Source organism: Sinocyclocheilus grahami, unplaced genomic scaffold (genome assembly GCF_001515645.1).
Source record: "Sinocyclocheilus grahami isolate Dianchi unplaced genomic scaffold, SAMN03320097.WGS_v1.1 scaffold261.1, whole genome shotgun sequence".
In the NCBI taxonomy this organism is placed as follows: Eukaryota; Metazoa; Chordata; class Actinopteri; order Cypriniformes; family Cyprinidae; genus Sinocyclocheilus; species Sinocyclocheilus grahami.
The window spans coordinates 767,129-779,930 of record NW_015505440.1 but is presented as its reverse complement, the minus strand read 5'-3'; the positions used below and the strand labels follow the sequence as shown (position 1 = coordinate 779,930).

Below are 12,802 nucleotides of genomic sequence, written 5' to 3'. Positions count from 1 at the left end.
CAACCAAGTCTCAGCCTTTCTCACACAGAACAACCTCCTGGACAGCAACCAATCTGGCTTCAGAAGTGGACATTCGACCGAGACTGCCTTGCTTTCAGTTGTTGAATCCCTAAGACTGGCAAGAGCGGCTTACACATCTTCTATACTTATTTTGCTGGATCTGTCAGCTGCTTTTGATAAGGTGAACCACCAGATTCTCTTATCAACCCTATTGGAAAATGGCATCTCAGGAACCGCACGCGAGTGGTTTGAGTCTTACCTCTCAGATAGATCCTTCAAGGTATCTTGGAGCGGGGAGGTGTCCAAGTCGCAACATCTAGCTACTGGGGTGCCTCAGGGCTCAGTACTTGGACCACTTCTCTTCTCTATCTACATGGCATCACTAGGTTCTGTCATTCAGAAACATGGCTTTTCATATCACTGCTATGCTGATGACACTCAACTCTACCTCTCATTCCATCCTGATGATCCGACGATAGCTACTCGCATCTCAGCATGTCTAACAGACATTTCTTGTTGGATGACAGACCATCACCTTCAACTCAACCTGGCTAAGACAGAACTGCTTGTGGTTTCAACAAACCCATCACTTTATCAAAATTTCACCATCCAGTTATGCTCATCAAACATAACTCCTTCAAAAACAGCTAGAAACCTTGGAGTTGGGATTGATGATAAGCTGAATTTCTCAGACCACATTGCTAAAACTGCCCGGTCCTGCAGATTTGCTTTATACAACATTAGGAAGATCAGGCCCTTTCTTTCAGAACATGCAACCCAACTCCTTGTTCAAGCTCTTGTTCTATCCAGGCTGGACTATTGCAATGCTCTCTTGGCAGGCCTTCCAGCCACTTCTATCAAACCTCTACAATTAATCGAAAATGTCGCTGCAAGATTAATCTATAATGAGCCGAAAAAGAACGCATGTCACACCTCTGTTCATCAATTTGCACTGGCTACCAGTAGCTGCTCGCATTACACAGTTCATGCACGTAGCTCACTTCTAACGAGCTGGATATTTGAATCGGGTGTGTTAACTAAGCGAGACATTCAAAATATGCAGAGCGGGGGGCGCGAGGACTGGATTAATCGTTGGGCTACATCATGCGTCATTCACTGGTGAGAAAACTTTAAAAGTACTACAATACCAGGAAGGAAGATCGGGTTGTTGATGTTTGCCTACCATCCTCGCTCTGTCTGCACAGCGTGCGTGAACGCGCTGATGACGTGTCCTGTCTGCGCGAACAAAGTGCGCAGAGGTATACAAATACATAAGTTGACAGGCAGTTAGGAAAGCTTATTAAAACGCTCGGACCCAGCGTTTTGATTGGACGAACATTTCTTGGTCCTACGCCTTCCACAAAATATATAAATACAGATGAATACATTTAGACCACTTAACTTAATGATTGCTATCGGGATGTGAAGAGACTTTCAACCAGCATAACAAAAAATGTTTCTGAAGACAATCACCTATTACAACTTTAAGTATATTTCTGAGAAGTAAATAAAAAGTAGACTGAAAGTACTGTACATTCATATTTTTGGTTTAATTTATTTTAGGTTCCAAGCCTGAAAGCGTCTGCTAAATGACAATGTAAATGTAATATGTACTTCATGGTTAGAACATAATGCATACCATAGAGGGTTAACGCACTAATATGTACCTTTAGCATAGCCAATATGTATCATTTAGAGGTAAATAAGGTAAGCCTCTGTACCTTAGGATAATGGCCCAATGATGGCTTTGTACCTTTTTTCTGTCTCTCAGTTACCAGAAGAAAACACTGGTCTATAAGTATGGCAGGGTAATAAATGAAATTATAAAAATGTTAAATAATTAATTTTAAAATAAAACTCCTAAAAACTTGAAAAGTTTTCATTCAGACACTGCTAGTAAATTTCACAAATATTTACAAAGAAATGGAAACTGCACATAAATGTGAAATTTTGAAGTAGATAGTCTGGCACAGTATTTTCTTGTAAAGCATTACATGTATTTACTTTTAAAGTATACAGTTTGCGCATACTGAACATGTCGAATGCACATTGTATGAGCGATTCTAGTGACAGATAGCAGAGTGTTCTGGTTTGGTGACAGCTGTCATAAGATCAGGGATTGATTACATCTATTTTGGTCGACTAAATCTCTATAAATACAGTTTGTATTGTTGCATGTTGTGAGTGTATCTGTGCACCTCCTCTCCTCGTGTTGTGTAATCTGAGGCATTCGAGTTTCTGATGGTTACCCTAATGAAACATGCATTCCTTGCACGAGTTTCTTCATTATCAGCTCGTCTTGACACACATATTCTGTCTCCATCACTCCTTCAGAACAGCTGTGACTGTGAAGTTCTTTGAAATGTTCCTAAATTTGCTGTCTTTTTCTCACTTTAGTTTCCATAGAGCAGATAAATAACCTCCATAACAGATTTATGTACCTGACTCAAGATGAAGACACTTTAAGGTACTGTACAAATGACTTGATGACGATTCTAAAATACTGTCATAACCAGTAATCTACCACACTCATTTTCTGTATTTTAACTTCTGATTTTAAATCAGGTTCTGCGTTACAGAATAGGACAAATGGTGTATTATTGGATTGTGTGCGTTTTGAAAAAGATATTATTATAAAAGATAATAATGAAATGTAGTGTAATGCACAGCATAAACATTTCTTCTCATTTCAGACGTGAACACCTTGAGAATATTAGCAATTTGGCCCTCAACCCAATCCGAAGACAGATCATTGAGGCTTTCTTTGATAAACGGTGCGTTCAGAAAAGAAAAAACTCATATGGGTCCATATCTCAGTTTTGAGAGGACATTCCAATGCTTTTTATTGTTTTTTATTGTTTTGTTTCATGAGTTTTGAAAAGCAAATAAGTGTCATATAATTATACAATATAGACCTGTTGAGGAATATGGCATTTAAATTATTACATTTATATTTTGTTAAAAACTTAAACTTGTAATTCAAGTTTTTATTGTTTTCAACCTTTAAAATTATTTTTAATTTTATATTTCACATTAAGGTATTCTTCTCAAACATTTTGTGTTTTATGTTTGTTTTACCATACAGATGTGTTGAGGAAGACGGCATATTTATGACGACATATTTAAAATAAGTGTATTTAAATTATTTTTACATTTAAATTATTATACATATTTTGAATTTACTTTGATAGATAGTATCTTGTGTTTTATATTTCACAAGAATGTCGTATTCTCAAAACCATAGGTTCCAGCTTTCAAAATTTACCCCGTATGCCTTTAATGAACTTTAATGAATGTCCCTCATGAATTATAATGGAGAACCTTCAATAGCATTTACTTAGCCAAAAGTTAAAGTTAATATTGAACAAACATGAATTAACATGAACTAGAAATATTGCTTATGGTCTCTGCTTGAGGTCAACCGATGTATCGGTTTTGCCGATTCATCGGCACCGATAGTCTGGAACTATCGGTTATCGTCAAAAATCCATGCCGATAGTTTTCCGGGTTGCGTCCATTGCTGGAGCGGCTGAGAAGGTTCTGCTGTCATTACACAGTGCGAGAGCGGCCTCTAGTGGTTGAAATCACTGACAACACGTGCTATTTGTTTAGACACGTGATACTGCACGCTGAGCAGAGCGGGAAACTTCAGACGTGGATTTAAATGCAGCCAACAGAAAATCCTGCCGCGCTAAAGAGCGCCATTCACATAGTTTTCCTTTAAATTACATTATATTGGTCCCGAATCGTTGTTAATGTACATAATGAATTGTGTATTGTGCATTTTCAGCAAAACGTTTGTCTTTCTGTGGCTCTAATAAAGTCTGTGTGCTTCATTTATAGAGCTATAATATAGGTTGCGCTTTCTTTCCGTTTGCTCCGTTTTTTAAACACAGAACTTCAAACTCATCCATGCCAAATTGTTCATTCTTGAAGTAAACTTGTGTCTGTTTGGTGATTAAATAAACTGTTTTAGACTGCTGCTCGAGTTGAACGCGACGCGTCCGGAGGGTGTGAGATACCGGTGAGTTCTCCTAGACTCAGCGCTGTGCTTTTATTTTGATTAGATAATCATCAAGTGTTCAAGAATAGAAGCAGTTAAAGTGTGAGAGTATACATACAATATCCATATGTATATCATTTTAATGCTATAGCCTTTGTGTATATATTTAAAGATGTGCATCTTTAAACATGAAATGAAATGGTACCACTTTAAAATAAGAGTCCATTTGTAGCATTAAGATTAATGAAAGCTGTGTAAGTATTGTTCCTTGTTAGAGTGTGTTAATTTCAACATTTACTATTACTATTATTTTTTTACTACTACTACTAGTATGGTACAGTACTGTTTTTGTTAATAAAGCCCTATTTTAGTTTTTGTTCAGTATCAATTTTAAAACTATCGGTTAATTAATCGGTATCGGCCAGTGTGGTCCAAATTAGCTATCGGTATCGGCAAAATCCACTATCGGTCGACCTCTAGTCTCTGCGCAAAAAGCTGAGATACTAGAAAGTGTTTCACACATAAGTGCACAGAAACTGACTTTCAGAAATAAAGCTACCTTAGTGAGCAGTACCGCAGTATTTCCCAACTCAGTTTCTTGTGTACCCTGCACTGCGCATTTTGTTTGTCTACCAGCTGATTCAAATCATCCGCTTGTTAGTAGAGACTCACATTCAAAATGTGCACTGGAATACCTGTAAAATTCAAATCAAGTCAAGTCAAAGTTAGTTGTATAGCGCCTTTTACAATACACACTGTTTCAAAGCAGGTTGACAGAAAAGCATGTTACTGTTTATAATATTTTAACATATTCATGCCCTATAGTCACATGTAGCAGTGTTGGGTGATAATATAATTTACATTTTGCGATGTTACAAGCAATCAAGCTGCTGAGATACACTATATAGTAGCCTATATATCGCTCTACGCAAGTATACTATAGAGATAAAGTTGGACGTATTGGCATTGATGGTTCCATGAAAACCTTTTAACGTCCATGGAACCTTTCTATTCCACAAAACGTTCTTTATTTTGGAAAATGTTCTTTACACTAAGAAACAAAAAAGAGTTGACTGAAAGATTCTTTGGGGAACCAAAAATGCTTCTTCTATGGCATTGCTGTAACCCCCCACCCCCCTTTTCAGACCTTTATTTTGAAGAGTGTGTCCAACTTTAAAATCATTCTGTCATGCTTCTAAACATACCTAATGATAATGTCTGTGTGCTTTCATCCAGGAACTTGGGTGAAAAAGAGAAGGGCTGTCTGCAGGAGATCGGTTTTGAGGAATTCATTACTGTCCTGTCCTTCTTCAGACCACCCAAACCACACACTGCTGACGAAGAGATGAAAAACATCAAGAAGGAGAAACTACGCTGTGAGAATACAGATGGTCTTTCTATTGCAGCTTTCTTTTAACGGATATCAGTGTTATATTCATTGATATAGTATTATAATTTTATTTTATTTTTCAATTTCCTGTCTTCATTTTATTTTTTAAATGTTAGTAATTTTGTGTTATCATTATTTTTTTAATATATATCTACATAGTTTTTATTAAATATATACGTGTAGACACTGTGGGCCAGATTTACTATCAGCTTGCGCCAGTGCAAACCCTCATTTGGCATTAAAAAACTATTTTCACTATTTACTAAAAACACGCAGTGGGAAATTAGCGCTAAAAAAGGCATGGGCACAGTTATTTTTGAGACTCGTCTTATTGAATATGCATTTGTAGGAATTTTCCTTTCGATCTGTAAATTTATGGGAGGAGAGTATTTAAATGAATCACGCAACGTGATTTACTAAGATTTGCGCTCGTCAATTCACTGGTATTTGCGGCATTATTTAACGGCCAAAAAAGAAGCATGTCTTAAAGCAGGCGGTAATTTGTCCTGCTCTTGGTAGATTGCGCTGGTCATTATGGAAATGAGATGTTGCATCTGTGTTCTTTAATGTGTGCATTGTCAGTAAATCACACGCAGAAGTTTCCCCTCCCATCGGCGCTTTTATGGAATTGCGCTCTAACGCTAATGTGCCGTGTTTAGTAAAATGTTTTGGTTTATTTTTAGTTCTTTTAGTATCTAATAGTGTTGTCAAATCAATTAATCGCAATTAATCGCATCCAAAATAAAAGTTTGTGTTTACATAATGTGTTTGTTTCTTATATACAAGCATGTATGTGTGTGTATTTATATGTACATATAAATATTTACAGTACACACAAATTGTATGTGAACAAACATTTATTTTGGATGCGATTAATTGCGATTAATCAATTTGACAACAGTTGTACTTAAACTAAACAGAAATGAAAAATGTTGCCTTGGCAAATAGCTGAAATAAAATATTTTTAACATTTTTTTTTAGTTAATGTTAATTTATTTCTAAACAAAGTTTAAGCCTCACTATGTCGCTTTTTTTCATTTATACTTGTGAAAGTCAACTTCTTTCAGCATTAATATAGTTTTGAGGTTTACATTTTTATTTTGATAAATGTCTTGGTCTCTATAGTTCTATTCAACATGCATGACACTGACAATGATGGCGTCATCACGCTGGAAGAATACGGACGTGTAAGATTCATCTCTTATTTAATATGAGTGAGTGAGTGACGTGACATGTGGCCAAGTATGGTGACCCATACTAGGAATTAGTGCTCTGTATTTAACCCATCCAAAGTGCACACACACAGCAGTGAACACACACACCGTGAAAGTAATAGTTATATCCCCCTACTAGGAATATAAAACTACAAAACACATTTATGGCTTGTTTGACCGCAGTGTGACTGATTGTAGGTGGTGGAGGAACTGCTGTCCAGCTATGAAACCATAGGAGCAGAAACCGCCAAAGCCATTTCAGATGCTGCAATGCTGGAGGTGGCGAGTGTCACAGTGGGTCAGATGGTACGCTGGCAATCCATGATGGGCTTAAACATTTGAAAGTTCTAATGTGATTTTTCTAATTGAAACCTGTTGATCTGGTCCTTTTTTTGGTTTAGGGTCCTGATGAATTTTATGAGGGAATCACCTTTGAACAGTTCATGCAGGTTTGCACTTGTATAATATGAATTATAATTAAATATAATGCACGCTGCTCAAACCTCGCCCTTGAATGTCTCTCCCACAGATATTGAAAAATTTAGAGATCGAGACCAAGATGAATATTCACTTTTGGAACTTGGACACCAGGCCGATGCAATGTGGGAAATGAGTCACTTCTGCTTCACAGCAGCACTTTATTTTAGATCTAAACATGTCAAATTTGTCTCATGGATTCAACTCTTAGTATTGAGTTCTTTCTCTGAAATATCTTAAATGCTTAAGATATGGAGGCAGTGAACATGAGTCAGGAGCAAACCAAACGTGCAAAGTATTTCTATATATTTGGAAGACATTTATCAACCGCATGAAGCCCGGCTATTTTTGTGACTTCATATATTCACATATGTACAATGCAAGGCATTTTGATTCATACATACTTTCAGATGCTATGTAACAGTGGAATTGAGCCGTGCGATCATAAATTTCCCTTCTGAGCAAAGTGCTGATTTTATAATGGAGGAAGTCTTGGAAATCAACAGTCAAACCAGTGCTTAAACACATATACTCCACGTATACTCCACACCCAAAGTTAATGAATCCACAAATCTTATCAATCACCTCAAAAACAGCAGGAAGTGATTGTTTTGTTGCCCTTGTGCATTTGCCCTCTTATTACAATAATATATCTGGCTTCCTTCCACCAAAGTTATATATTAATATGTATTACAGGGGTGTGTATATTTCTTACAGCAACAGCATTTACTGTAGGATATGAAAGTATGATAATTTTGTATATTATTATCAGTATATTACCGACTACAATGTACACTACTGTTCAAAAGTTTTTTTTTGTAAGAAAATAATACTTTTATTCAGCAAGGAAGCATTAAATTGATTTAAAAAGTGACTAATAACATTTATAATGTTCTAAAAATGTCTATTTCCAATAAATGCTGTTCTTTTGAACTTTCTATTCATCAAAGCATTATGAAAAAAACGAATCGCTGCTTCAGCCAAAAATATTAAACTACACAAATTTTTTCATCATTGAAAGTAACAAGTAATCAAGTTTCTTGAGCAGCAAATTAGCAGATCAGAATGATTTCTAAAGGATCATGTGACACTGAAGACTGGAGTAATGATGCTGTATTTTACAATATATATTAAAAAATTGTACTTTAGATCAAATAAAATCAGCCTTGTTAAGAATTCTTTCAAATATGAAATAAATAAATAATTCATGCTGCCGTTGTGTGGTGAATTACTGACTGCAGAGAGTTATGAAACCACCAAAACTTCATTTTGTATCATTTGTATTTCATCTTCTCAGATGGTGATTTAATATTCTAATATTGTATATTAAAATGTGACACACACATAAAAACAAAGATCTACAATCAATAGTAAGCAAAAACCCATCTTAATGGGTCATCCAAACGCACAATTTTGAAATTACACAATTTATGATTTAATTATTGATTAGTTTTAAGGAATATGACCCCAGATCATCTTAAAGGGGTCATATGATGTTGCTAAAAAAAACAGAAGAAAACATGTTGCTAAAACATTATTTGGTGTAATGCAATGTGTTTATGCGGTTTAAGGTTTAAAAAACACATTATTTTCCATATAATGTACATTATTGTTGCTCCTCTATGCCCCGCCTTTCTGAAACGTGTCGATTTTTACAAAGCTCATCGTTTTAAAAAAGTGAGGTGTGCTCTGATTGGCCAGCTATCAAGTGCATTGTGATTGGCCGAATACCTCAAGCGTGTGACGGAAATGTTATGCCCCTTAGCATACTGTGATGCCGTCTCCCAGCAGGACGAGACAAAACCAATGAAACCCATTACAAACGAGGCATTTGTTGCATCCAGTGGGGACATAATTACTGATTATAATGACTTATACTGTCTTTTTACGCGTAAACATAAAACCACGTCTGCATTTGTGATCGGAGAAACAACAAGCCTACTCTACACTGTTCAAAACTCGCCTTTTGAATCATCAGTGGCAAATCCTTTAAATATAAAAAACGTACTTACAGGCTGTCAGAAGCGCTAGACTGTCCTTGCAAAGTTGGAACTGCCCAACTTTATAGAAACAGCCTTTGTGCCACAGACGCAGTGTAGGCTACTGGTTCAGGAAACAGTCCTCATCCTCAATAAAATGTGCAGCACACATCTGAATATTTGGGTTGAAGTGTTCTAGTGTTGTAAATACAACTGAATCACTAATTTCTAGTCGTGTCCTCTTTTGGAAGGCCAAACAAAGTAGTTTCGCTTTCACAACGAAACACACAGCGACTCCACAACATGGCAGCGGCGGAAACAGCAAGAATAAAAGTAACGCCTTCTTTCTTTGCGTGAACATTTGGGCGGCGTTATGCAAATCTTCCCACATCGTGACATAGATATGTGGGGGCGTGTTAGAACGAGCCGTTTTAGGTAGGCGTGGTTGACTCTTAACTTTTCTAAAGAATATCTCTTTGGATTTGAGACTTTAGTCTTTGCAACTTTACAGATCTTCTTTATGCACCAAGAGCTTGTAACGCTCCAAAGAGAAAGGACAAATTGAAATCGCATCATATGACCCCTTTTATATAGCTAATTCAATGCCAATCTTTCCAGTGCAACTGGTCCTAAAAGAACAGAGTATTAAATGCCAACCTAAGGGCCACTCAGTATGTAATACAGCATCGCCAAGCCAATGTTATAGTTGTATCCAGAGGACTCGGTGTAGTTGGACCTGCAGAAGGGCAGAACCTGATCCGGGGTAGACGAGTCCATTGAGAAGTCATAGTGACAGATCAGCCCTCTGAATCTAAAGAAATAATAAAAGTACAGAATAAACAGGTGGAAACACAGTAGCAAAGACAGCACAACAATGTAATATGTGTTTTTACCTGCGGTGAGCTTTGAGGTCATCGTCTGTGATACAAGCCCCGCGAGGGTTCTTCTCATCAGGGACATTGGCTGTTGAATCACAGTATGATTATGCATCGCCAGGATGGTCTTAACCCTGTGAAGCCTGAAATGCTTTATCTTTTTGTCTTATTGATGACAGAATTGTCACTCATTCAATTGTTAAAAGCATTACTAAAAGGAACGTTCTTCACCTGTTGTGCATTTCCCAGAGTTTGGCTCCTATCCTCATCTCCCACACACTGACCAATCCCTCGCCACCGCCGCTCACGATCTTCCAATCATCTGCCTGGACGGTGGTCACGCCCATGTGAAGGGCATATAAAGAGACGTCTGACGAGTCCGTACGCAAGTCAAACACTCACTCTGAAATAGAGAAGCAACTCAATGTTATTATCACTACACCTGTGATCCACTGAAAGCGGCAGTAGTTCAAGCACAGACCGTCTAATTGGGCTGCATGATTAATCTAAATAAAACCGAAATCACAATATGGCTTAGTGCAATTATCAAATTGAAATTGCTGTGTTTAAATAAATATACGCACCACCAAAATATACATCCGTCAAAAGGTTTAACATTTGAAAATGAATAAAATAAGATGTCCATAAATATTGTTATTTTACAGTTGTAATTTAAAATGTAATATTTTATTTTTCTAAAAAAAAATAGTCTTTACCATTTTTGGTGAAATATTAAATTTTTATAAATATTTCTGTTTTTATGTATTTTTTAATATTCTTATTTACTCCTACTAGTACTGATTATTATTTCATATTATTTTATAGCCATATTGATATACAATCACAAAATTGTGCAGCTACAAAAAAGCACAGCAAACCTGGAATTTTGTTTAATCACATTTTGAATATATTAATATACAAAGTATTGTAATTATGGTTATTATAGTTAAGTTAACTAAAACCATAAAATGAATTTTCATTACTGGAAATAAAAATATTTTAGCAGAAATATATTAAAATATAAAATGTTAAACTTATTGTATTTCAGCTAGCTGCCAGGGCAACATTTCTAATTTTCATTTTGTTTAATTTGATGTACTAAAATAACAAAAACTTAAAAATGAATAAAAACAAATAAAAATTCACAAAACAACAAAAAATAGAAAATGATAAAATAAAAACTAATGCCAAATATTAATAAAAACTAGCATTAGTAAACTAGTATAATTCTTGATAATTCTAAAATAACACCGAATGTAACCAATTTCAAATATATTGGCCCCTAAGCTAAAACAAAATGAACTGTGGTTGGTCAGTCTCTACATGGTCAGATCTTGGCCAGAATAAAGTGTAAAGTGGACCATACTTCAGTCAAAAGGCTGACTACACAAGACTAATGTGTTACAGAAACTGCAGTATGACAGCTTTCCCCTCTAACAGAGCACCACTGTGGGACGACATTAGTATAAAGCTGGTATAAAGAAATTACTTTTACAGGCCCGAAGGAGCTCAATTCCATCTGTCCTCTTTAATGGTACCGAAGGCAGCCAAAGGATGACTCTATGCTGGTGCTTTCCAAAAGATAATCGACAAAATTAAATTTTGCTTGGACCAAAAAAAAAAAAAAAAAAAAACACTTGGAGGACAAAAGATATTAGTCAGAATGAATCGTTAATGCATGGCCAAGCAGGATTTAATGCTGCGAGTAATTATGTGGATGTGCCTATCTATTGTCCTGGTTTAATTTCATCGAAGCATTTATTCTTGTAAGAGGCTGTAATATATTTACTGGCAGGTTGCAGTGGTCATAAATCTAATGCTAAAACAAGATCTAGTTTCACTGAGCTGTCAGCAGACAGGCTTCCTTCAATTAATCAAGAATATTGTTCACAGGCACTTCCAGTGCCACCAACCGTGAGCAAAAACACCACAGGATACACACGGCCATGAAAAGCACATGTACACAGATAGTACACATGGGCCCATCGTCATCCTCATCATAACTAACTAAAGAGGCTGAACAAATTAGAGAGCAGAAGCGATGCATTAGGTCCTGGCCTTTGGCCATGCTAATAAAGGGCAGGACCTGAGCCCTCATTTCCTCTGGGCTGCTTGGTGTTTTGCCCGCAGATGAATCAGATGGGGTAAAATCATTACAGCCAAAATGACACTCCAAGGAGTGTTTTGCTTCGTTCATTCATCAAAGACGAACAAAAGGTGAGAGCATTCGCTTTGTCGGAACCGTGGAAAGACGGACGAAGAAAGAGGGATGTTTTAAATGAGAGCGCAGCTGGCCAGAGAGACATCAGGTCCTCCCTCTTTGCACTCTATATAGTATCTGAGCGAAGATGCAGTTGGAATTTATTTACAAAGACCTGCCAAGCATCTCTCCACCTGCCAAAATAGTGCTCCCGCTGTCACAAGTGTCAATGAAATGGCTCTTTATTTGGCTAAGACTAATTGAGACGCAAGCATCAGATGTGGACCGCGCTCGGGATTCTGTATTGAGTCCGCAGGGCAGATGTACCGCATCTCTCCTCGTCTCCAACATCTCTTTGTCCACTAAATCAATAGCCCTCAGTGATGCACTGCTGACAATAACACCATCCATCCTTTCAAACCGAGCGCTTTCATTATTCCCATTCCCACTTCTATAAGTGCCTGAGCTTTTCAGATGCTTTCCGTAAAATGATTTTCAAGGTAAACCAAAAATAGTCGAGAGCAGGCCCGAGTGCTCATCGTGCTTTGAAAGGACCACAGCTGTGGGGGGGGAAAAAAAAGTTTTTCCGCTTTGGACATAATTAGGTGTGTTTTATTCTAAGTGCTTTAATCTTGGATATCTAATGCAAATCTATTAAACTCTG

General features: G+C 36.8%; 2 protein-coding genes across 5 annotated transcripts in view; one reads left to right on the top strand and one right to left on the bottom strand.

Annotated features, from left to right (window-relative positions):
• The window catches only part of tesca (tescalcin a), a 10,266-nt gene extending 2,387 nt beyond the window's left edge, over positions 1-7,879 (top strand). Inside the window, exons 2-8 of the mRNA XM_016290659.1 lie at positions 2,398-2,467; positions 2,694-2,774; positions 5,240-5,379; positions 6,519-6,580; positions 6,806-6,913; positions 7,009-7,056; positions 7,137-7,879. Of these exons, the coding sequence (XP_016146145.1) occupies positions 2,398-2,467; positions 2,694-2,774; positions 5,240-5,379; positions 6,519-6,580; positions 6,806-6,913; positions 7,009-7,056; positions 7,137-7,220 (593 nt within the window). The 3' untranslated portion in view covers positions 7,221-7,879. The remainder of the gene's footprint in view (positions 1-2,397; positions 2,468-2,693; positions 2,775-5,239; positions 5,380-6,518; positions 6,581-6,805; positions 6,914-7,008; positions 7,057-7,136) is intronic.
• Positions 5,263-12,802, bottom strand: part of LOC107599149 (F-box/WD repeat-containing protein 8) — a 12,937-nt gene continuing 5,397 nt past the window's right edge. Inside the window, exons 2-5 of one of the 4 annotated variants that reach the window (XR_001610639.1) lie at positions 10,170-10,341; positions 9,957-10,072; positions 9,721-9,874; positions 5,263-5,337 (exon numbers count right to left, since the gene is read on the bottom strand). Coding sequence is in view for 3 of the 4 variants with exons in the window: in XM_016290661.1 (XP_016146147.1) it covers positions 9,861-9,874; positions 9,957-10,081; positions 10,170-10,285 (255 nt within the window). In the remaining variant the exon portion in view is untranslated. Of the gene's footprint in view, positions 5,338-9,615; positions 9,875-9,956; positions 10,082-10,169; positions 10,342-12,802 lie in introns of those variants that run through there. The other 3 variants (XM_016290662.1, XM_016290661.1, XM_016290660.1) reach the window with 3 other exon arrangements.